The sequence below is a fragment of the Antechinus flavipes genome, chromosome 1 (assembly GCF_016432865.1).
Source record: "Antechinus flavipes isolate AdamAnt ecotype Samford, QLD, Australia chromosome 1, AdamAnt_v2, whole genome shotgun sequence".
Lineage (NCBI taxonomy): Eukaryota > Metazoa > Chordata > Mammalia > Dasyuromorphia > Dasyuridae > Antechinus > Antechinus flavipes.
Window position 1 is genome coordinate 293,513,300 of NC_067398.1, and position 26,808 is coordinate 293,540,107.

Consider the following 26,808-nt stretch of genomic DNA (forward strand, 5'->3'; position numbering starts at 1 on the left):
CTGCCTCATTTCTTTTAAAAGAGAGGACAATGGAGTTCTTTCCTTCATAAAGATCTCTGTCGTAAAGGACAGATTATTTCTCAAGTTTCCTTAAAACCCTAAGCTTTGTGAATCCGTGTTACCCCTCCCCCAAGTATTCTTTCAAAGTATGCACGGCATTCCTAAATATATAAAGCATTTATGTAATAGGAAGTGTCAAGTTTAGAAAAAATCACCTGATGTGCAGAGCACGTCTGTGAAAGTTCTGCAGGCCAGAATTTTGCCTAACATGAACCCTGAGAATGCTAATTTATTTCAAGTCCAGAACGCTGGAGATTGTTCTGTTGTTGCAATGATAAAAACAACTTAACATCTCAGCTCTGGTGCGAGGTTGAGAGGGAGAGTGCTCTCTGGAGCTCCTGGCATTCAGTACTCACTAGACTTCCCATCCATTTTGGCATCTAAAGAGAGCGCTCTTCTAGCTAATTTTATCCTTTGAGATAGGGAGTATAGTGATAGTCCAGTATGAACTAAGGATCATTTGAAGATGATTGTATGGAATAATCATTTATATCATACCTACTGTAGGCACTGTGCTTTACAAATTTCTCATCTGATCCTTATTACAAACCTGTGAGGTAAGCCTGTTATCATTCCTCTCTTACAGTTGAGGAAACTGAGGCAAATAGAGTTCAAGTGACTTGCCCAAAATCACAATTAATATGTACCTGAGACTAGATTTTAACTTGGATCTTTCTGACTCCAAAAAGCTCTATTTACTGTGCAAAAAGATATCAGATGCTATTTGGATGCCTCCAAACCTTCATCTCAAATGAACAGTGTAATGCTCATTCAGTAAAATGTTCATTATGTCCATCCCACAGTAAAGGATCTCCTCCCATTTAGGTAAAGCATGTCTGTTTCTATCCTCTCTAGGGATCCCCTGAATTATCATAGAACTTTCTGCTAGAATATAAACGCAAGTCTCTCCAAATTAAATAGGTAACAGAGTATTGGGGCACCAGAACACAATCACATACCTTTCCTTCCTCCATCTGCCATGTGTCTTATTTCACACTTATGCAGTCAGATGTAGGGGAAAGACCACTGACTCTGCAATCAGAGAATCTGAATTCAAATCTGGTCTTGGGAACTTACTACCTCTGTGAGAAGGATGGACTAGATGGTGGCTGAAGCCCCTTCCTTCTAGATCTATGAAACCTAATGCAATATAATGCAAAAACCACATTACCTCTAAACTAATATATAAAATTAGCTTATTAGCAAATTGACTTGGGGTAAACAAAAATGTGTATATGTACACACACACACACACACACACACACACACACACATTTTAAACCAGGCCCTCCTTAAGAAATGGGAGCCTGGTTAAGAAGATGCCACTATGTAAATATTGAAAAAGATAACACAGTGAAATGGATAGAATGTCTCAAATTTTAATCTTGCCGCTAATATTTATTAGCTACATAACAGTCTTATTGACCTTCAGTTTTCTCCTTTATAAAATGAGGAGGTTCACTGCTATAGTAGCTAGGTCACAAAACAATTGCTTCTCTTTTCCTTGCCTCATTCACCTTCCTCTGGTAACAATGACATGACATGAAAGAACTTAATTATTAAGATACAAAAAGGGAAGTATACTCAAGGAAGTTGCTCAGAAAACAAAAAAGAAAACATTAATTTTTGAGATTGGTGACTTCAGAGAAGCTTTTCCTTCTCAGGGAAGTATTGAGCATTTTTGAATTTTGAAGCCAATTACACTTGTTGAGGGGTAACTTCTCATTCCATACTCAAGCAACAGGGTAATAGTTTAAAATCCAAACTTTCCTTTCTTATTCACGTAATCCAATAAGAATAATTTTGTAAAATTTTTTGTAAAATTCTCCAAACATTGTATCACCGACCAACATAATGATATCATTCAATTTTTTGCACTTTCCTATGGAAAAGGCTTGTGACTTAGTGCGTGCCCCTGGGAAGATTTAGAAATGTTTCTATCTGATACTATCAATTCATTTTTTATATCCATCCTAGCAGGGAAACTGGAGATGAGAAAAGCTGGAAGCAGAAGGTGCTTGAGAAGACATTTCTGACTGGGCCTTTTTTTTTTTTTTTTTTTTTTTTTTTTGAGTGTTTAGATGCCAACAACAATAATAACAATAGGACAGCTCTCTTCTCATCAGGCATTTTCCTCCTGGTTTTCTGAAGCCTGGTGTATTGCCTGAGGGAAATTAGAGCCACATGTTCCTGACACATTACCATTTGCTGTAACTCCTCAAAAGGTTCTTTCATAAGCATGACTTGGAGTGTGAGAACCTGAGGGAGCAGCCTCTCCAATCCCTTTGAACCAGGAAGTTGTTTTCTTCACACTAACTCCCTCTTCCCTAAATCCCAGGTCCCAAAGGCTCAAGTTGCATTCTAAATTTGGAACCAGGTCAATGTGAAGGGGATATTTGGCAAAAAAAAAAAAATTCTCCTTGTCCTCAGGAGAACCATTTGGCAGTCTGACGGAAATACAGTGGGATTCAGCAGGGAGACAGCATAATATGGGAGAAAGGGTACTGGATCAGGGGTGAATAGGTCCAGATTTTAGTCTGCTTCTATTATGTATTAACTACAAGCTTTGGATAAATCCATGTGCCTCTCCTTATCTGTAAAATTAGAGAATTGATTTCGATTAGAGAATCTGTCCATGGATTCACGGATAATTTTATGGTATTCATGAATTTAAGTGGGAAAAAAAGCACATCTTTGTTTTTCATTCATTTCTAAATGAAAACTAGCATTTTCTTCAACTATTTAAAAACATTATTCTGAGAAGGGATCCATAACAGAAAAACAAAAGTAAAAGCCTGGTTTAAAAGCTATTTGCTCTCTTAGCCAATGCTAAAATTTGTGATTTTTTTGAGCACATTCCAAGGTCTTTGTACTGGGCAGAGTTTTGGAAAATGAAGTCAATAATAAGGGAAGGAATTACTTTCCTATTATTCAGTCATCCTCAGATTTGATCATAAACCTTGCACAAAGTAATGACACTCATTTTTTTCCTTATTGATTTGATCTCTGGAACACAAGGCAATTTGTACCATTATATTCATAGAGTTTTTCTAGCTCATTTACTTATTACCTATATGACTTTGGGCAAGTCACTTAAAATGACTTAAGGAGAAACTTTCAGGAACAGGTTGGAGGCCAGACATTGCTTTCGGTCACCTGCTAGCTCTCCACGTTCTGCTTATGCCAAATACTTCCTCATGGCTGCTATTCTAACATCATTCCTTATTTGCCTGTTATCCTGTAGAGCAAGACCCCCAAGGCAAGCATTGTCATCAATCTGCCCTTGTCTATCTAAAGGCCAGACTGCCCCAACCCAGTCCCTAAGCCTGTTCAGGATGTCTAAGAAGGCATCTGTACCCTTTCTAACAGAATGATACCAATTCTTCATCTCAACAACTTGCAAGTCTAGAAGTCAATTATTATACTAATGAAATGGCCAGACTAATACAAGAAACTGGAGACAATCTGTATTTTGAATGTCTTTTCCAACCAGCCTGAATTTGACTTGACAGATGACTTTAACACTGAAGACCTTCAGTATATTCAGGGTTAAGTAAAGAGACTTCTTAGTAGGCTTTAAAGGAGCTTTTCAATGAATGTTCCTAAACAAAAAAGATCCATGTCAGGAAAAAAACATTGCCTTGGAAGTTTGTCAGAAGCCATTCTTTTCAACCACAGAAAGTCATCAAGAGCAAAAATTTACTAAAAACCACAAGTACCCTGGGAACCTGGAATTTTGTGCTCCATTTCAGCATTTTTCACCAAGGTTCAGTATGGAAAACTAATGAACACATGAATGAATGCTGCTTGTCATTTCAAGCACAAATAAAGTGTCTTTATCTTATGAACAATGTCTCAGTTCTAAAACAAAAGGATTTCTACATGCATCTGCTTTTTATGACCACTAGTTGTCTTTCTTTCTTTCTTTTTTTTTTTTTTGTTTTTGTTTTATGACCACTAATTATCTTTCTTTTTTCCTTGGCAAATGAGGTTAAGTGACCTGCTCACAGCTAATAAGTGTCTGAGATTGTATTGGAACTCAGGCTGTCCTTATTCCAGGGCCAATGCTCTATTCATTGTTCTACTTACCTGTCCCAGAATAGATTTCAATATGCTGCAAATATTAAATGACCAGTGATTTCCAACTGCATATGTACATGACAAAAATTTTTTTAACCAACAGCAACATTTTAGACTTTACATGAAATAATGAATGATTACTTACACAGAATATATTATGGATAAGACCAGCTCAGTTTCTTTTAGATATACATGAACTTGAAAAAAATTGGTTTTTACAAGAAAGGCAATTATGGATTTAAGAAACAAAGATAAAATTTGATGAATTGGTATCATAGGCAGGAATTGTCTCTTCTCCCATCTTCCCCCAAGAAATTTTTGTATATGAGTTGTTTGCTAAACAACTGTGCAATAATAATAATAAAGTACCTTCCACTTTAGTTGAGTATGGGACTGAATTTTCAGAGAGGGCCACTTATTTATTTAAATAAAGAATTCTGGGATAATGATCTCATTTTTTGTATTTAATGTATGTGAATGTTTCAAAAATATATGATTTTATTAACTCTCTGAGCAACATTTATTTCTTCAGTTTTTAGGGTGGCTTAATTAATGCTTTTGAAGTACAGTGGTTAAGCAAGTTATGGTAGATGCTAGATATGTTATTGCATTAAAGTTGCAAGTTATAAAAGTTATTAAGTTGTAAAAACAAAAAACAAAAAAACAAAGAAACAAACAACAACAACAACAACAAAAAGCAAATAAACAAAAAAACTCTGGGTCTCAGTTTCCCATCTGTCAAAAAGAATTGGGATTGGACTTCTTAAGTTCTCTTTGCCAAATCCAAGCATGACCAAGCTCCATAAGGGAAAGAGTTAACTGCTGGTTGTATTTAGAATTTGAAATTTGAGAAAGATATTAATGACCAACTTTAAAAGTTACTTACCAAAGACAAACTTTCTTTCTTTTTTAGAATCATCAAAACCTCTTTCTCCAGTGATGTAGCAAAGTTAAGCCTATTTTATTGATATTTCTAGATAAACTCAAAGAAATTCCAAATGATAGCCCTGTTTATTTGTTGGTTTATTTTCACATAAAAGAACTTATTTAGACTCCCAAGGTTCTGACATGAGTAGAGGAAAATATATCTGATGAAACTACTCTGAAAATGATAGGAGAACATTAATTTGTGGTAGGGGTAACTTCTGAACAGCTTTTCATTTTGAGGGAAGTATTGAACATCTTCAAATTGAGGCTATTTATAACTCACTGAGGAGCAACTTCTCATCATTCCATGGTAGTTACAGGGGCATTGGAGTAATACCCAAAGTAAGGCAAAGAAAAGAAACTAAATCAAAGTTCTGAGATAAAAAGAATTTCCTTTCTCTGCATCCAACTACTCTGTGATTTTGAGGAAAAAAACATTAGTTTTTTTTTTTTTCATGTAATTTCCTCTACTTCTTTGAAAGTTCTGAACTTCCTCTATAGGTTGGTGAAAAGAAAATGAAGTATCAAAAAGGAAACAGCATAGTATTATGGATAGAAAGCTGTACTCAGAGCCAGGAAGACTACCTCTGGCCTGTACTAATAAGGAAGTACTTACTTCTCATTGTGCCAAGCAATTCCCTATGTTAATGAAATTTCTGGTCTGGTAAAAGAGAGAAAGAGAAAGGTTAAGGTATGAGGAGAGAGAAGAAGAGAGGGAGAAAGAGAGAGAGAGGAGAGGGGAAAAAGAGAGGAAGAAAGGGAAAGATGGAGAGAGAATGATTTAATAAGTACTTGGATAGACAAGGGAAGTAAGAGTCATGTTTGTGGGAAATAAATGGAAAATTTAACAACAGATATTCTTCATTTCAATCCAACTCAACAAGCATTACTAAGTACCTACTATGTACCAGGTATTAGGGACACAAATTTACAAATAAAAATAGTAGTCTTTGCCCTCACAAAAATTACATTCAATGGATGCTTCCTACTTGATTTAGTAAAGCAACTAAGTCTTAAGAAATTCTGAAAGGTAATGCTGCTCATGCTAGACATTGTTATGCCCCAAGGAAAGAAGGATACCATGGGCTACAAATACTTTCAATATTCACAACTGTGAACACAATAACTACATAATGTTTTGTTTTTTTTTTCTTTCTTTCCAATGATTACCCTTATTTTATTGGTGGTGGGGAGAATAGTGTAAAAATTAATTCTACCTACAAAATTAATATATACTGGTGACACTAATGGTTGACTACTCACTTATGAATATCAAAAATTTGGAAGTCCAAGACTGCCATTGTTCCCTCAAACTCATATATCAACCTAGGGACAAATCTTAGATGGATCTATGATCATAGGAGACCTCAGAAACCATCTGGTGTAACTACTCATTTTACAAATGACAACACTGAGATCCAGAAAAGTCAAATGGCTTGCCTGAGAGCATAAAAGATGTAAGCAGAAAAGACAAGATTTGAATCTAGGTTCTTTGATTCCAGAAGCACTTCCATTGTTACCACATCTTCCAGTAACTTAGAGCCAAAATTTCTCAAAAAGTTAGAAATTGTCTAACAGTAACAGAACAAAGGAAGCAAGAACTCACCAATTCTTTTTCTCTTTTCCTTCTTTATCTGGTGACTGCCTATGGGACCTTCTTTTCCTGTTCACATAGCATGGAGGTAAGAAAACTGCTCAGTAAGAACATTATTCTTTGGATGACAAGGTACTTTAAAATGTTATTCCTCTTCTCTCAGCCACAATTTCAGCCCTGAAGATGAACAAAGAAAGGTGAAATTATCATGATAGTTGTCCATTTAATATGGCTAGATCGTACCTAGTTTCTAGCCACAGTCTTCTCATTCATTCATTAGTTTCTACAATGTGTACAGCGTTGTGTTAGGTGTAATCAAACTTTACACAATGGTTTTTAGCTTCCCTGAACTTAATTTACCTGGATAACTAAGATATTAAATTCTATTGTAGTTATTTTGACACATCCATAGTCTCTGTATGATTTAGTAAGGTTCTCAGACTAGGGAAGTTCTGGGATGGACTCCCAGCTCTGATTCTCAAGAGTATGACTTTGGGCAAGTCACTCAGTCTCCTAGGCTTCCTTTCAATATCTGTAAAATGGGAATAATAACATTTTCTTTGCCTACCTCACAGAGTTGTTGTGAGATGGAAAAAAATGCTTTGTAAAAAAATTTGAAGAATCAACCACAATTGAATTCTCTAGGATATAAATGTCACCAAAAAGTTATTATGAAATATTGATTTAAAAATATCAATTATCAAATATTTTGGCCCACTGAAGCCATGCTGACACAAATATCCTTTTCTTTAAAATTCACATCCAAGATAATTTCTTCTTCAAAATCTCTCCTTATTTGTTTCTCTAAAATTCTCTTCCCTCTTTCCTCTATTATGTCTCATCTTCTTTTTAAAAATTAAATTTTTTCCTCTTATCATCATTATGACTTTCTAATGTCTCCCCTCCTTTCAAGGATCCTCCTCATAAACTTTAAAGCTAATTTCTAAAGGCCTTTTTTATCATCAGTATATTATAGTCTTGTAACTAAATGCTTTTGATCCTATACCCTTCTTGCTTATATTTTCCCATATTTTCTCCATGGTAGATCTATCCAATATAGTAAAGGCATTTAAATTAGCATTTCAGAGATACCAAGGATGTACTTGGGCTATCTATATGTTAATAACAAAGTGAGTTTAATGACAAGTTGACAATACCAGGGCTGTAAAAAAACAAAACTGGCAGTATCAGATTATGGGCCAAGTAAATGTCAGCAGCAATAAATTCCCTAAGCTCTTATCTCTTCCAATTTGTGGAGCTAACTGCAAAATATTGGATGTTCTGGAGATATATGAAAAGGATTTAGGGGAGAGAAGCAGTATAAAAATAAGGACGTAATCTATTATGATAGAAAAATTAAGAGACAGTCAAAGACTCATAGATACCTCCAAAAATATTAGAAACATCATTGGGCAAAGTCAGCATTGGTTTGTTGCTCCCTCCCATGCAACCATTTGATTTGAGGGACAGGAAAGAGAGCAGTGATTTAAAGATAATGATAGGTAGTAGGACTGATGAACAACATTCAGAGAGTGAGGAAACAAAAGCTCACAAAAAAGTACCACTAACCATTCCAAAATAGCAAGCATGTTGTGAACTGATCTCTATGACCCCCTTTCAACTGATGGAATGAACAACAAGGACAGCTGCTGTGAGTCTTGCTGCTCCCTGGCAGAGACACTGAGTTCCACATAGAAGATTCACTTTGATTGGGCAAGGACTTGGCTTCTCCTTACTTGTAAATGACAACTGTGGAAATCACTGGAAATGCTTTGCATTCATTTTCTATCCAAATCCTGGCTAAGAGCTCTGAGAATATTAACCTTACAGTATAGGGAAAGGGATGGAAGAGGGAGAGGAATTAGGAAAGTGAACTGAGTGATCCTTCAAGGAAATTGATCATTGAGTTTCACTTAGTGAGCTGTGAGTCTGAAGAGTTAAAGATATCTTCATCTAGAAAGATAAAAAATAAAGGAAAGGTAAACCTCTTATTGGAGGATGGGGTCAGGTGGCTCAGGCAACTAGGAAGGACATCTGAAATTATGGTCTTGTAACAAGAGGCCTATTTCCTGACCCCTTTCACAAGCTCTGTGGAACTGAACCAAGCATATAGTGTTGCAAGAAGTTCCACAGAGCAAAGGAAGCAGATAGTAGTTTGGTCAGGTGCTATAGGGTTGTATAGCCAGCAACTAGGAACTAAAAGAAGCCAAAGCACCTCCAAGTCATTTTTGGAAAGTCGTCACAGAGATTTTCTTCTGATTAAAGAGAGACAACACATTCCATGGAATGTGGACAAGGGGTAACTTGATTCTCAGCAACTGAGCTGGCCCATTGTGATACCTTGAACAAATCCCCTCATTTCTTACTGACTCTGCGAATGGTGACATTCATTCTTTTCTCCTTATTATATCCCTTCCTAGGGATCATAGAGAGAGAGATCCATTTGTATAGTGGGTCAGGAGAACAGTCTAAGTCATTTACATTAAAGTCATTTTCTAAATATTGAGCATTAATGTAAGCTTGTACTACCAAATTTCCTGTTCTGAAACTCCATCTTTGCAACAGTGAGGTTCAGAATCTAAGATTTAGAGAGATTATAGATTGCCTAATCAATTCTAGCTTCAGTCTAAGGTCTGCCACCAATAGGGAAGCCATTCATCCCCAGCTTATTCTATTTCAAGATAGCTCAGTGGTTCTCAAAGTATGGTCTACAGAATCCTGGAAGTCTCTGAAATCCTTTCAAAGGGTCTATAAATTCAAAATTAACTTTTATTTATAATATGATGATTGACTATGATAATATAATATGATAAATATTTATAATAGAATAATAGGATTTATTTACAATGATATAATATGATAAAATTATAATGTGTGTATATATGTGTATCTAACTATAGTTATCTTATAGAGAAGTTTGATTCTGGAAGCAACAGGGAGATATTGTAATGGTTCTATAGTGAAGTCACATAGTCTGAACTTAAGGAAAACCACTTTAGCAACACTGTGGAGAATGGACTGGAATGGGGAGAATGGGGGTAATTTGTTGCTCATTCCCATCTACTTTTCTAGTGAAAGGGTCATTTGGAATCTTAATGAGCTGTACTTTTGCTTGGACAGACATCTTAGATCTTAATTCTGAGTAGGCTATGGTTAAAAAATGCTTTTGTTTGTCTGTCCTTTTCCTTCATATGCTAGTTTGATCTCATACCTACCTATCATTGGAATCATGTCAATTCTGCAAACATTTATGACATCTTCAGGCTTCATTCCAAGAATAATTGATCCCTGATCTTATTGGTAAGACATTTGACACAGTCCTGAGAGGTTCCTATCTTCCCTCTTCTGGTCTATCTTACTGGTTGCTACCTGAGATCATTTGGGGATATTTTGTATGCTTGTAGAAATCTGAGTAGAAAATCTGTGTGTGTACTATTTTCAGCAACACTGTTATGCTGATATAATACAAACAATGCTAGATTATGAGGCAGAAGAAATAGGTTTAAATTATTTTACTGCCTTCTATCTAAGTTCAAACTTCTTTTGTATATATATTATATTTCTACTAATTCAAGGTTTGGGAAAGTAGCCCATGGTGACTTCCAACTTGCTTTCATAAGTAAAATATAATATATTGAAAGTAATAAGAATTAAATGAAGTATTAAACAAAATAAAATACTGGTCAATAGACTAGACAGCAGTTTCACAAAGAACCTAAAGAATAAAAGAAAATCTTTACAATGCTTTTTTTCTTTTTAACCTCTTTTCCCTATGCCATAGTTTGCAGATCTGTTCCTCAAGAGGACAGTCCCTTTTCCATGTTAATATAGAGATAGATAGATATCCTATATAAACAAAAACTCTTTGGCTGAATTCTCAATAATTTTTAATAGTATAAAGAGATACTAAGAACAAAAGTTTTAGAACTACTGGTACAGATAACTATAATTACTTAAAACAAGCAAACAAAAAAGACTAGCCATATCTAAAATAAATCTGCTTCTCTGCAGCTTCCACATGTTCTTCCTAATCTGCACTCTAGAATCATATAGAACATATGTAGTCTCTTGGCCATATGATAGCCCATGTCATGACACTGATCCCTAACTCTGGCTGTCCTTTAGGCTTGGAATGCTCTTCTTCCTCCACTCAACCAATTTCCTTGGCTTCCTTTAAATCCTCGCTAAAATCCCATTTCTTTCAGAAAGTCTTCTTTAATTCTTCTTAATTCCAATGCCTTCCCTTTTTATTATTTCCAGTGTAACTCGTATATAGCATGCTTTGTATATATTTGTTTGCATTTTCATTTCCCCTAATAGAATCTAAGTTCCAGAGGAGCAGGGACTGTTTTTGCCTCTTTTTGTATCCTTAGAGTGCCTGGAGCATGATAGACACTTAATAATTATTTTTAGTTGAATTTATAATCCAAAAAAAAACCCTCAATATTTTTCAAAGGTATTATTGTCTAGCCATATTTCCCCATCCTCTATTTGTGAAGTCATTTTTGTTTTTGTTTGAAAACCAAGTACAGAACTTTACTTTTATCTCTACTAAATTATACATTATTTGCTTCAACACACTGTTCCAAGCTATTTGTATTTTTTGGATCCTGGTTCTGCCATCCAGTATGTTAGTTCAGCTTCTCATTTTCCTCTTCTGGGCAAATTTTACCAATATGCATATGTGTCTGCATTCAAGTAAGTGATACAATGTTGAACAAAGCCGAATTAAGGGCAGATCCTAGGATATTGATTAAAGACATTCCTCCAGTTAGACCTCAACCCATTAATGACTTTTTTGAAGGTCTGGACATTCAAATAATAATGAAACTATCTAATTGTAATATAATTTAGTCTCCATCTCTTCACCTCGGTGAAAGTACCATGAGAAACTATTGAAGATTTTGCTGAAACATAAGTATACTTTATATTGATGGCATTCCTCTTATCTAGTAATCTAGTAATCCCAACAAAGAAAGAAATGAGGTTAGTCTGGCATTACTGCTAAATGAGTAAACCAGGTTGACTTTAGTGTTCACCACTTCCCTTTCTAAGTGCTTAGCTACAATCCCCTTAGTAGAGTTTCCTAGAAATCTTGCCAGTTCTTTTCCTTTTTTTTTAATTGAGAAAACATTTTTCCCTTTCCAGTTATGTGGCTCCTCTGCCTTTTTCCAAAATCTGTCAAAGATCACCAACAGCTGCTCAGCAATAGCATTTGCCAGTTCTTTCAATACGTTAGGATACAAATCATCTGGACCTAGTCACTTAAACTCCTTGAGAGCAGCAAGATGTAATCTGTCTCCTAATTTATGTTTAGTGAATTCAATGGATATAGCAATAAACTGTCCCACTAAATTATGTTAAATTATGTTCAATTCAAATCTCTAGTCTGGTATGCAAGAACTTTCATAATCTGGCACCATCCTGCTTTCAAATTTACCTGATCCTTTTCTTTTTAATTTACATATTAACCCTTGGAGCTGTCTGTAACAAATCATTGCTCATATTTTGCATGCTCTTTTTTTATGACACTGTTGTCTTTTCTGTCTGGGGAATGCCTTCTTTCTTTTCTCTCATCTCCATTTCTTAAAATTCTATTCATTTTTTAAAACCCAGTTGAAAATCATGCCTTTCTCAAAATTTTTTCCTTGATCTCTCCAATTAATATAGATTTTTTCAGACCACTTGGAATTTTCTTTACATAATTATCACATGTTATTTTGTATATTAGTTATTTTTCCATGTACTCTATCCCCCTACTAGATGGTAAACTCTAGGAGGGCAGGAATTATCTCTTATTTAAACCTTGTTTCTTCTCCTTATCTTTCCCAATGTACACATGATTCTCTAAACACAATGGAGAGACTGGATCTATACATGGAGCTTTGAATTAAGGAATTTCCTCTACCAATACAAGTTTGTACTTTCTTGATTCCTAGAATAACTGAGAGTTTAAGTGATTTCCCCATGTACTTGGAAAGTGTTAGATTATAATTATATTGAAAAACAGTTATCAATATAGAAAAATCAAGCTTATGGGCCACAAGTAAGGGCTGTTCTCATGTAACAAATGTTGAATTCAAACAAATTCCAATCTTCTATGCAAAATGGAAGCTTATATGAATACAATAAATAGTACAGACTTGTATAATAAATAGGTTATAGCACTGCTTTTTTTTATTCTTTGTTCTCTGATTTTTTTTCTGCCTCTAGGATATTCTAGGATATATATTTGGAACAAAATAGTCTAAATGTCAAGAAGTATCATGGGCTTGGAAACTTTGTTCATTATCTTTTCAGTAAACTACACCAAGAAGAGCCAGGTTACTGTAGTACCTACAGAGGGGAGATTTGCAATGCTGTCTTGGCAAAGGATGCCCTTGTTTTCTATAACACCTCCTATGGGGACCCAGAGGACACCCAAGAACATCTTGTCCAAACTATCTGGAGTGACTTAAAGGAACTGAGTTCACTCTGTCGGCCCCCGATGGAGTCTCTGATCTGTAACTACATCTTTCAGAAGTGTAACCCTGATGGATTTATGCCAACTCCTAAATCTTTATGCAGGTAAGAGATTTCTCATTGGCTGATATGTGCATGTGCATACTTACTAGAAGAAAGCAAGGATGATGTTTCATAAAGGTAGAAGAGGTTGCGAGCAAAAATGAATCAAACAATCAGCTTTTGTGTGTTTGGAACAATGTATATTTGTATATTAGTTATATGTATAGTTTTTTTAAGATTTACATACTTTTATTATCTTTTCATTTAAAAAGAGTAAAAAATTAATTTCCTTGTGACATTTCTTCATCATTTATTGCTAAAAGATGGTAGTAATTTTGATTAATGCTGCTGTTATAGTTTGTTGTTTTAATAAATATGGATTGAATGGCTTGTAAATAACGTTTTTTAATTATAGCTTTTTATTGACAAAACATATACATGGGTAATTTTTCAACATTGACCCTTGCAAACACTTCTGATCCAACTTTTCCCCTCCTTCCTTCCACCCCTCCCCTAGATGGCAGGCGGTCCCATACATGTTAAACATATTAAAGTATATGTTAAATACAATATATATATATATATTTATACAATTATCTTGTTGCACAAGAAAAATTAGATTTAGAAAGAAGGTTAAAAATAACCTGGGAAGAAAAACAAAAATACAAGTAAACAACAACAGAATGTTGTGGTCCACACTCATTTCCCAGTGTTCTTTCACTGGGTGTAGCTGGTTCTGTTCATTACTGATCAAATGGAACTGATTGCCGAAGACAGCCACTTCCATCAGAATTGATCCTCATATAGTATTGTTGTTAAAGTGTATAATGATCTCCTGGTTTTACTCATTTCACTTAGCATCAGTTCATGTAAGTCTCGCCAGTCCTCTCTGTATTCATCCTGCTGGTCATTTCTTACAGAACAATAATATTCCATAACATTCATATACCATAATTTACTCAGCCATTCTCCAATTGATGGGCATTCATTAAATTTCCAGTTTCTAGTCACTACAAACAAGGCTGCCACAAACATTTTTGCACATACGGGTCGCTTTCCCTTCTTTAATATTTCTTTGGGGTATTAACCCAGTAAAAACACTTCTGGATCAAAGGGTATGCACAGTTTGATAACTTTTTGAATATAGTTCCAAATTGCTCTCCAGAATGATTGGATCTGTTCACAATTCCACCAACAATGCATCAGTGTCCCAGTTTTTACTTACATATATAGTTATAGTTATCAGACATTGAATTGTTAAGTGAGTTTTCCAGAGTCACATAGCTAGTATGTATCAGATACAATATTTGTACCCAGGTTTTGGTGACTGAGAGATCAACTCTCTAGCCACATCATGCTGTGCTTCCTCTCTATGATATATTGTCACAGAACCATTATTTTTCAAGTTTTATTATTACTACTTCTCCAGAAAAGGACAGCATCCCAGTCACATCTGTCCCCATAGAAACAGAATTGTAAAACTGTCAACCTTGTCCACCTTTATAGCATCCTTAATGTATGTTAATGTGTGGTGACCATGCTAGCACCCAGGACACCCCAGAATCAGCTGGAGTCAGATTAGCAAAGGTCCTTAGTCTTCATTCTTGGTCTTTAGGGATAGAAGTGAACAGGATGGAAGCAGAATCTCCACAACCTTCTTCTTCCTTGTCTACCGCTAAAGTGACTTTGGCTACTCTTACTCCACCCCCTAGTCCCTCCTACAATCCTCTGTATACACCAATCATTGAGCCAGCACAGGATAGTGGGAAGGGCCATTCCCCAAGCATATACCCATAGAATATTGTCCAATCAGTAATTAGCCTTAAGTGCTTGAACTGACCTCAGTGCAATGACTCAAGAGATTCAGCCCTCTACATTAATGTATAATGTATTGTGCAAATGTAAGCTTTAATAACTTAAAACTTACCTTTAATTACATATCCTATATGTCATAAGATGATTATCATTTAATCATTTAATTAGTTATTTAATCTCTCTAACTTTCAGTTTCCTCCTGGGCAAAAAGACCTTGTTGGTTTAGGTGATCTTTTAAGGTTCTTCCAATCTCTAACTTTGTGATAGTCTGAACATGAAAAGTAGCCCACCCTCCAGTTATTAAAGTCTTTACACTTCCCTCCACACACACACATATTAGAATCTCTGATATTTATATGAGACTTTGTTCTTTATTTTTATTGCCTTTAACTCTTCCCCACACACACACACCACCTTTCAAGAATGCAAGTGGAAAGTACCCAATATTCCTCTGTCACTATTCCCATCTTGGAATTAGGAAATTATGCAGATCATCAAAAACTTCTTTCTAAGCCCACTTTGGGGCAATGAATAAAGCACTGAATTTAAAGTTAGGAGAGCTAAATTTGAATCTTAGATCTTAACACTTACTGATGGTATTATCTCTAAGCATGTTTTATCATCTATAAAATAACTTCTAGATGAATATAGTGCTTTTAGATTTGAAAATTCTGAGGCAGCTAGATGGAACAGTGGATAAAGCACTGGCCCTGGAGTCAAAAGAACCTGGATTCAAATTTGGTATCAGATACTTGTTAGCTACATGACCCTAGGCATGTCATTTAACCCTGATTGCCCCTACATATCCTCCCAAAAGAAAACTCTTTATATAAATGATCTCACTAATGGAGAAGAAGTATGATGTAATGAATGTGTAAGGATGATCTCAATTCAGGGTCCATCTCAGAGATCCTCACTTTGTGATCCTGGATAAGTCCCTTCTTCTCTCAGTGCCTATATGAAATTGTCTGAGACTGTAAGGTACAAAACAGTCATTGATCTATCTCCATTGGGAGAGGGGGTTAGCTCATCAGGACTTTCTATTCCAATGAAATCACAGGTACAAATAAAAACCTAACCAGAATGGAGATAATCATACTTGCCCTACCTTCTCGAATGAATGCTTATGAGGAAAGCATGTTATGAATGTGAACTACTCTAGGTAAAATATATTCTTTGCTGAAGCCTGCAAAAAACAGCATAAAATCTAGCATTATAGGCACATGCTTCTCTTCCATCCCCTACCATCACTTTTAATGCTTTCTCTATGGCCTGAGTGGAAAGAGACAAAACAGATTTCCCATATTTGTCAGAGGTTTTGGACTTTCCCATTGAGGGTTTACTTCATGTATTCTCATCGCTCATCTAAGGTCCTATAGCCCTATAGTCATCTCTAACCAGAGGAAAATAAATAATAAATAATAAAATAATAACCAGCAAAAGAAAGTAAAGACAACTACTCCCCAACCTTATCATCATCCCATCATAACTCATAATCATCTTTGCTGTGGATGATGGGATAATTATCATGCTTATAGAGTGATCAAAGGCTTTTAACCAATTCTACTACTCTAGGTTCAGATTAGTATAGCACCTGTTTGATGCAAATAACTCATTAGAATATAAAGAGGTTTTAAAAACAATCATTTATATAAATTTGAAACAAAGCCAGGCATATTTTGAAATCCAGATTCTTGCGCATTCCCAAATGAATGTGGGGATCATGAAATTATGATTTATTATCAGCAAATGTTTGATTTGTATATCTATTTTACACACATATTTTCGGAATCATAAAAATCTCTCAGGTAGAAAGGGATTGTTAGTGGAAAGAGTTTAAGAAGCCCTGCTTTAAAACTATTAACATTTATTGTAATTAATTAATTTATTTATTCTGCTGAGGCAATTCGGGGTTAAGTAACTTGCCCAGGATCACACAGCTAGAAAGTGTTACGTATCTGAGACCATATTTGAACTCGGGTCCTCCTGACTTCAGGGCTAATCCTCTATCCCACTGCACCACCTATGCCCCAACTATTGATATTTTAAAATGAATATCCATAAACAATTATCCAATAACAATTTATTATTCTTTGTGTGTTCTCTTTCCATTTTTTTTCAAGAAATTATTTATTATGGCCAAAATAGATTTTTGCCAGAGACACAATGATGGTACATTAGAAAAACAATCAATAAAGCTAATAAATCATGTTAAATACCAAAACATAGAAAACCACAGGACTATCTCAATAAAAGGCAGAAAATCTGATGACAAAGTACTCATTTATGCTAAAAACCCTACAACATATAAGCATAGAGGAACCTTTTTTAAAATATCATAACCAAAACCAAGCAGAATATGCAATGGAGAGAAACTAGAACTCTTCCCAATAAATTGGGAAATAACGCATGATGCAATACTCCCTATAAAGGACAAGAGAAAGAAAATAAGAGGTACAAAGTTGGGTCAAGAGATACAATTCTCCCTGTTTGCCTATGGCATGATGTTATACTTGGAAAATCCTGCAGAATCAGTAAAGATATTAACTGAGACAATGGCTTTAGTAAAGCTGCAAGCTACAAAATAAACCTTCAAAACTCAACTGAATTTCTTTCTTTTATTCTAATAAATTTATTTATTTTTAATACACATTGTTTTATGAACCATGTTGGGAGAGAAAAGCAGAGCAGAAGGGAAAAACCTTGAAAGAGATTAAAAAAAAAAACAGAAAAAGAAGTGAATATAGCATGTGTTGATTTGCATTCAGTCTTCCTAGTTCTTTTTCTGGAGTAAGATGGCATTTTCTCTCCAAAGTCTATTGAGATTACTTTGGATCACTGAACCACTGAGAAAAACCAAGGCTTTCATAGTCAGTCATTCTCCATTCTTGCTGTTATTGTGATAACATATTCCTGCTTCTGTTTGTTTCACTCAGCATCAGTTCATGTAAAGCTTTCCAGACCTTGCTAAAACAAGATCATCATATTTTAAAGAAAAATAATATTTTATTACCTTCATATATCACAACGTGTTCAGCCATTACCCAATTTATGGGTATCTACTCATTTTTCAATTCTTTGGTACCACAAAAAAGCTGGTACAAACATTTTTGTACATATGGGTCCTTTTTTGTCCTTTTTGATTTCCTTGGGATATAGACCCAGTAAAGGCACTGCTGGATCAAAGACTGGGCACAGTTTTATGGTGCTTTGGGTAAAGTTCCAGATTGCTCTCCAGAATAACTGAATCATTTTACAACTTCGCCAATAATGTATTACTGTCCCAGTTTTCCCACATCCCCTCCATCATTTATTGCTATCTTTCCTGTCATCTTAGCCAACCTGAGAGGTGTGAGGTTATAGCTCAGAGTTGTTTTAATTTGCATTTCTTAATCAATAATTATTTTAGAGCATTTTTCATATAACTATAACTACATAACTATATATAATCATATAACTATAGACGGCTTTAATTTTGTCATCTGAAAAGCATCTGTTCATATCCCTTGACCATTTATCAATTGGGAAATGACTTGTATTTTTTATAAATTTGACACAATTCTTTATATATTTTAGAAATGAGACCTTTAACAAAAATACTGGCTGTAAAGATTTTTTCCAGCTTTGTACTTCCCTTTTAATCTTGTTTGTGCAACAACTTGTTGTTGGTTGGTTTTGTTTGTGCAAAACTTTTTTAATTTACTATAATCCAATTTGTCCATTTTGCCTTTCATAATGTTCTCTAATTCTTCTCTGGTCATAAATTCCTCTCTTTTCCAAAGATCTTATGGGTAAATTATCCCTTGTTCTCCTAATTTGTTTAGGCATCATCCTTTATGCCCAAATCATGCATCCATTTTGACCATATATTGGTATGGGGATATGAGAAACTTGGTCTATGCCATTTCTGACATATTATTTTCCAGTTCTCTCAGCAATTTTTGTCAAATACTGAGTTCTTATTCTAGAAGCTGGCATTTGGGGGTTATCAAATACTAGATTAGTGATCACTGTGTTGGGTGTATCTAATGTATTCTACAGATCCACCACTCTATTTTTTAGCCAGTACTAAATAGTTTTGATGACTGCTGCTTTATAATATAGTTTTAGGTTTGGTACTGTTAAGCTACCATTCTTGGTATTTTCTTTCATAAATTTCCTAGATATTCTTGACTTTTTGCTCTTCCAGATGAATTTTGTTCTTATTTTTTCTAGTTCTATAAAATAAAATTTTGGTAGTTTTATTGGTATGGCACTGAAAAAGTAAATCAATTTAGGCAGAATTGTCATTTTTTTTTTAATATTAGCTCAGCCTATCCACAAGAAATGGATATTTTCCCAATTGTTTAGATCTGACTATTTGTGTGAGAAGTGTTTTATAATTGTGTTCATATGTTCTTGAGAGGTAGACCTCCATGTATTTTATTTTGTCTATGGTAATTTTAAATGGAATTGCTCTTTCTATCTCTTGCTAATGGGCATTGCCAGTATTATATGGGAATGCTGATGATTTGAGTGGATGTATTTTATACACTGCAACTTTACTAAAGCTGTGAATTGTTTCCAGTAGATTTTTGAATGATTCTCTAGGATTCTCTAAGTATATCATCATATCATCTGCAAAGACATCAGTTTCTTTCTCTAGTTTCTTTCTAGTTTTATTTTGTCAATACCTATTCTAATTCCTTTAATTTCTTTTTTTTTTCCTTATAGCTAAAGCCAGCATTTCTAGTACAATATTGAATAATAGTGGTGATAATGGGCATCCTTGTTTCACCCCTGATCTTTTGGGAATACATTCAGCTCCTCTCCATTACAAATAATGCTTGCTTTTAAAAAACTTTAGATGGATACTACTTATTATTTTAACCAAAGCTTCCTTTTTTCCTATGATCTCTAGTGTTTTTAATAGAAATGGGTGTTGTATTTTGTCAAAAAGCTTTTTCTGCATCTATTGAGATTATCATATGATTTGTTGGTTTTGTTATTGCTATGGTTGATTATGGTAATAGTTTTCCTGATATTAAACCAGCCCTGCATTCCTGGTATAAATCCCAGTTGGTCATAGTATATTATCCTGCTAAATAGCTGTAATTTTTTGCTAATATTTTATTTAAAATTTTTGCATCAATTTTCATTAGGAAGATTGGTCTGTAATTTTCTTTCTCTATTTTGGCATCAATGTCATATTTATGCCATAAAAGGAATTTTTCAGTACTCCTTTTTTATATATTTTTCCTAAATAGTTTATATAATATTGGAATTAATAATTCTTTAAATGTTTGGTAAAATTCAATTGTGAATCCATCTGGCCCTGGAGAAATTTTTTTTTAGGGAGCTAATTAATGGCTTAATTTCTTTTTCTAAAATGGGACTACTTAAGTAATTTATTTTCTCTTCTGTTAATCTGGGCAATTTATATTTTTGAAAATATTCATCCATTTCAGTTAGATTGTCATATTTGCTGCCATACAGTTGGATAAAATAGCTCCTAATTATTACTTTAATTTCTTTGTCATTGTTGTAAGTTCACCCTTTTCATTTTAAATGTTGATGATTTAGTTTTTTCTTTCCTTTTTTAAATCAAATTAACCAAAGGTTTATCTATTTTGTTGATTTTTTCATAAAACCAACTCTTAGTTTTATTAGTTCATTGGTTTTCTTAGATTCTATTTTTATTACTCTCTCCTTTCAATTTCAGAATTTCTAATTTGATATTTAATTGGGGGTTTTTAATTTGGCTTTTTTCTGGCTTTTTTAGTTGCATGCCCAATTCATTGATCTTCTCTTCCTCTATTTTATTCATGTAGCTATTTAGAGATATATAGTTTCCCCTAAGAATTGCTTTGGCTGCATCCCATAGGTTTTGGTGTGTTGCCTTATTGTCATTCTCTTGGATAAAATTATGATTGTAACTTGACTCACTAATTAATGCAATTAGATTGTTTTTGTGATTTGTTACTTGACCCACTCATTCTAAAAATTTTAATTATTTAATTTCCAATTGGTTTTTAGGCTATCGTTTTCTGTGCTTTTATTGAATAAAATTTCTAGTGCATTGTGATCTGAAAAGGAAGTATTTACTTTTTTCTGCCTTTTTGCATTTGATTGTGCAGTTTTTGTTTTTGTTTGCACTAATATATGGTCAATTTTTGTGTAGGTGCCATGTACTGCTGAAAAAAAGGTGTATTCCTTTCTGTTCCTATTCAGGTTTCTCTAAGAAATCAATCATATCTATGTTTTCTAGGATCCTATTAACCTCTCTAGTTTCTTTCTTATTTATTTTGTAGTTAGATTTGTCTGATTCTGAGAGGGAAAGGTACTCCACTAGAATAGTTTCTATTTCTTCCTAATACTGGCTTAAAATCTTCTCTAGAAATTTGCCTCCTCTACCACTTGATGCATATCATTTAGTATCATTACTACTTCATTATTTACAGTACCCTTTATCAAAATGTGCTTTCCTTTCTTATCTCTTTTAATAAGATCTATTTTTATTTTGCTTTTTCTGAGATCAGAATTGCTACCCCTGCTTTTTTTTTTCACTTCAGCTAAAGCATAATAATTCTGTTCCAGCCTTTTACTTTTACTCTGTATGTGTCTGTCTTTGTCAATTGTGTTTCTTGTAAACAACATATTGTCGGATTCTGTTTTTTAATGCTGTCTGCTGTTCACTTTTGTTTTATGAGAAAGTTCATTCCATTCACACTCACAGTTTTGATTACCAGCTCTGTATTTTCCTCCATTGTATTTTCTCCCTTGTATATACTTTTGTTCTCTCTTTCTACCCTGTCTTTAGTCTTTATTTTTTATCTACCCCATCTACTACCTTATCTCCTATCACCCCTCCCCCTTCTCTTATAATGATTTTTTTTAATCCATTTCACCCACTACCTTATCTTCTACTACCCTTTCCCCCCTTCTCTTACCATTTCTCCTGGTTTTTCTACCCTCCCTTTTTTCTCTTCTTTCTCCTTCTAATTCTTTATAGGGTTAGATAAATTTCTATACCCAACCAAATGATTAAGTTATTCCCTCTTAGAACCAAAACTGATGAGACTAAGTTTCAGACAATGCTCACCCCCCTCTTTTGTTTTCCTCAATTGTAATAGGTCTTTTGCACCTCTTTTTGTGAACTAATTGTCCCATTATACTTCCTCTTTTCCAGTATGTCTCCCCTTTTTCCAGTATAGACCCTTTTCCCATCTTTTAATGTCTTTTTCTTTGATGTCATCACATCAGAGTCCATTCACACCCACAGTCCATGTGATGCTCATGTCTGTCTAACTCAATGACAGATATAGTTCTCAAGAGCTGCAGATATTATTTTCCCCTCTAGGAATATAAACAATTTACTTCAAATAATATATTTCCTCCCTATTTACCTTTTTATGTCTCTCTTGAGTCTTGTGTTTTTAGATTAAATTTTCTGTTTAGTTCTGTTTTTTCAATAGAAATGATTGAAAGTCTCTTACTTCATTTAAGCTCCATCTCATTGGGTAGTTAATTCTTGGTTGTAACCCTAAATCATTTGCCTTCTGGCAAAGGCCCTCAGATCCTTTATTGAAGAAGATGCCAGATCCTGGGTAATCTTTACTGTTGCCCCTTGATATGTGAATTGTTTTTGTCTGGCAGCTTGCAATATTTTTCCCCTGAGATTGTAGTTCTGGAATTTTGCAACAAAGTTCTTTTTGGGTTTTCTTTGTGGGAACTCTTTTCAAAAGGGATTGATGGATTCTTTTAATGATCTTTTCCCTTCTGTTTCTAGAATATTGGGTCAGTTTTCCTTAATGATCTCTTGAAGAATGCTATCCAAGCTCTTTTTTTGATCATGGCCTTCAGGTAGGCCCATAATTTTTAAATTGTCTCTTCTGGATCTAGGTCAGCTATTTTTCCAATGGGCTATTTCATTGTTTTTAGTTTGTTTCACTGATTCTTGCTGTCTCACAGAGTCATTAGCTTCCATTTGCCCTGTTGTAGTTTTTAATGTGTGATTTTTTTCAGTTAGTTTTTGTATCTTTTTTTTTCCATTTGATTAATTCTACTTTTTAAGGAGTTATTTGTTTCAAATGATTTTTTCCTTCCTTTTCTAAGCTGTTGACTCTCTCATGCATACCTCTCATTTCCTTTCTCATTTTTTCTTCTACCTCTCTTGTTTGTTTTTAAAGTATAAGCACTTCCTAGAAGCCTCTTTGGGCTTGTGACCAATTCATATCATACTCTTTGAGATTCTTTTGTGAACATTTTGTTTTCATCTGAATTTGTTTTTTGATTTGCCCTGTCACCATTATAACTTTCTGTGGTCAAGGTTCCTTTCTGTTTCTTGCTCATTTTTTTTCTCTTTCTTTTGGTCTTTCCTTTTAAAAAAAAAAAAAAAAACTTTTATGATTGAGCTCTACTCCTGAGGTTAAGGGGGCACTGTCCCAAGATTCCTGTGTAGCTCTGAGCCTTGGCTTTGAGCACAGGGGCCCCTTGTGTTTGTAGGGAGTAGCTTTGCCTTCTCTTTTCAGGAAACAGTCTGATTTCCTAGAGTTTGTCTTTTAAGCTGGGACTGGAAATGGCCCTCCTAATTGCTCCTCACCTGAACCAGGACTGAAGGTCTTACTTGCTGATTTGCTGTATTTAAGATCCTCTCATTGGCTTTCCCTAAGTCTATCTGACCTGGACTAAAGACCCTTTTCACCCCCATGAGACTGTCCTTTCTTGAAGTTTTTCCAATCTATCTTGAGCTGGAGAGTGTATCATTTTTTCAGATTCTGTTCAGAGACTTGGTTTCATATGGTTTTTGAGGGAATCTGGGAGAGCTCAATCAGCTTCCTGGCTTTTTTCTGCTATCTTGGCTTTACCCTGGAACTCCTTTCATTTTCTTTATATCTATTTATTCACTCCATACACACACACACACACACACACACACACACACACACACTCACACATACTCTTTTAAAAAGGCATGTGAAGCATTGCTGGTGAACTTGTGAAGTGATCCAACCATTCTGGAGAACAATTTGGAATTTTGCCCAAAGGGTTAATTCGTACATATTTTATCCAGCAGTGCCAACCACTGGATCTGTATCTTAAAGAGATCATTAAAAGGGGAAAATAACCAACATGTGCAAAAATGAAGCAACTCTATTTGTGGTGGCAAAGAAATGGAAAATGAGTGCCTGCCCATCAGTTGGGAAATGGCTAAGTTATGGTATATGAAAGTAATGGAATATTATTGCTCTCTAAGAAATGATAAACAGGCTGATTTCAGGAAAAACCTATATGAATTGATGCTGAGTAAAGCAAGCAGAACCAGCAATGGCAAAATTATGATAGACCTAGCTCTTCTCAGCAATTCAGTGATCCAAGGAAATTTCAACAAACTTTGAATAGAAAATGCCATCCACATCTAGAGAGTGAACTATGAAAACAAAAGGTGGATCAATGCATATTATTTTCAACTTTTTTTCTTTTATTTTCTTTCTCCTTATTTTTTCCTTTTATTCTTTTTCTCTCCCTATATGACTCATTTAGAAATATGTTTTAAAAAAAAAGAATGTACATATGTAACCTAAAATAAATGAATAAATATAATTTTTAAAAGGCATGTAACTTACACAGCATGTAAAGTGGATAAAATTCGGAAGACTTGAGTTCAAGACATGCCTTTTACAGGTAATAGCTGTGTGACCCTGGGCAAATTATTTAATTTTTTAATGCCACAGGCAATATTCTAGGACTCTAGAACAGGTGATGCATTGGATAGAGTGTCAGGTAAAAGTCAGGAAGACATATTCCTGACTCTCATATGTCCACTCTCAGACACTTATTATCTGTGTGACCTGGGTAAGTCAATTAACTCTGTTTGCTTCAGTTTTCTTATCTGTAAACTGAGCTGGAAAACATGGCAAAATTTCAGTACTTTTCCAAGGAAACTCAAATGAGGTCATGAAGAATGAGACATGACTAAAAATGACTAACAAAAGTTTATATAAAATTACTCATTTGTATTGGTAAAGAGAGTTTTCATATTGGGAGTTTCCTATTTTAATAAAATCACTGAACCAGACCAAAACAACAAAAAATAAATCAGCACCATTTATATACATAATATACTTCTGTTGTTGCTTTCTTCCTTTTGTATTATGACATTTTTATATTCCTCATATTGTTAGCAAAAATCAAGAACCCAGGAATGCTCTCCCAGATTAAAGTTTGGCAATATTCTGGTTCAACAGAATAAGCACTGGAACTGGGTCCAAATCCTATATCTGGCACCTACTAGGATGTGACTTTAGTCATATTTTAACCTCTCTAAATCTCAGATGGCCTCTGAGATTTGTGATCCTAATTCTAAAAGAATTTATTTATTACAGCTGATTATTTTTTTTACAATTCTTCCAAAGTACAATGGGGCTTCCATACAAACATAACCTGTTTTATTCCAAATTTATCTATTTATTTATTTATTTTTTATTTAATGATTACTTTATAATGACAACATTATTCCTTGCACTCGTTTCTTTTCCGATTTTTCCCCCTCCCTCCCTCCACCCCCTCCCCTAGATGGCAAGCAGTCCTTTATATGTTGTTATTCCAAATTTATAGATATTCCCTCCTTTGTAATCTTGGACCTTAGAATTACTTGCGTTGAAAAACCAAGCTATACTACTAGAATACCCAAAAATGGAAGACTGTGTTCCCTATAAAGCTTCCTATGACTTAAAATCAAGGAATGAATTTAATATCCTTCTTGGAATGAGAATCAGCTGCACTACCATATTGTTTTGAAAACATAATATATAAATTATACCTTAAACACTGCACTAACATGTTACTCTAAACAGTTCCTCTCACTGTTCTCCATAAAATGTTTTAGAGAGCACTGCCTGGCTGTAAAGGATCTATTCTGCACAAAGGAGTGGTTGACACTGGAAGAAAAATCCCACAAAGGCCTGTATAAATCTGGATTGCATCTGTTGACCTTGCCTGAATGTACCAAGCTTCCCAGCATGCACAGGGAGCCTATGGCTTGTACAAAAGTGCCACATTTAGGTAATGCAAAATCCTCTTCCTCAGGGGTTCTTAACTTACAGCCCATGAACATTTTAAAAAATATTTTGATAACTATCAATTATAATTGGTATTTTATTTTATGTATTTAAAAGCATTCTAAGAAGAGATCCACAGGCTTCACCAGATATTAATGGGGTCCATTACCTCCCAAAATAAAAAGATTAAGAATCTCTGCTTAACTTAGTATTTAGAGGAGACTAAAGGAGTATGTTCTTAAGGCCAGGTTACTCTTATGAATTAACTCTTCCTTTCCTTAGGTTAAAAGGAAAATTAAACTACCTAGTTGCAAAGGTTCTTGTAAAAAAAAAAAAATGAATTCATTCTAAATCTATTGACCAGGAACCTAACCTTACTTCACAATGGATCTTTACAAGATCTGAATAGCTTTCTTTGGGATGTTGAAAGAAAGAATTAAGACTTGCCCTGAATTGACCTAGTCCGGGGAAGAAAGGACTAAGATCCCCTTTAAAAAATCTCTCCAGAGCAGCTTGAAGTAGATATTTAAGCAAAAATCCTCATTACATGTGCTTCAAACTGCTGACTTCACCAAATAAAACTGATCAGCTCCATGTTGCTATAATGAGCTTCATAAGTGGCCATGTGGTTATCCCAAACATCTGGGGTGAGTGATTTCGGGGAAATCTGTCTTTCACATGAGTAGGAAAGAATGCTTTCCCACTACATACTATAAAGCTGAGAAATGAGTTCTTTCTTAATGAACTCTCACAAAATAATTGGAAAACCAATTCTTCATTTTTTTTAAT

At 34.5% G+C, this 26,808-nt stretch overlaps 1 protein-coding gene across 1 annotated transcript in view; it reads left to right on the forward strand.

The window, feature by feature from the left end:
- MUSK (muscle associated receptor tyrosine kinase) overlaps positions 1-26,808 on the forward strand; it is a 198,133-nt gene that overhangs the window by 141,636 nt on the left and 29,689 nt on the right. Inside the window, exons 8-10 of the mRNA XM_051962588.1 lie at positions 9,693-9,699; positions 12,962-13,228; positions 25,848-26,023. Of these exons, the coding sequence (XP_051818548.1) occupies positions 9,693-9,699; positions 12,962-13,228; positions 25,848-26,023 (450 nt within the window). The remainder of the gene's footprint in view (positions 1-9,692; positions 9,700-12,961; positions 13,229-25,847; positions 26,024-26,808) is intronic.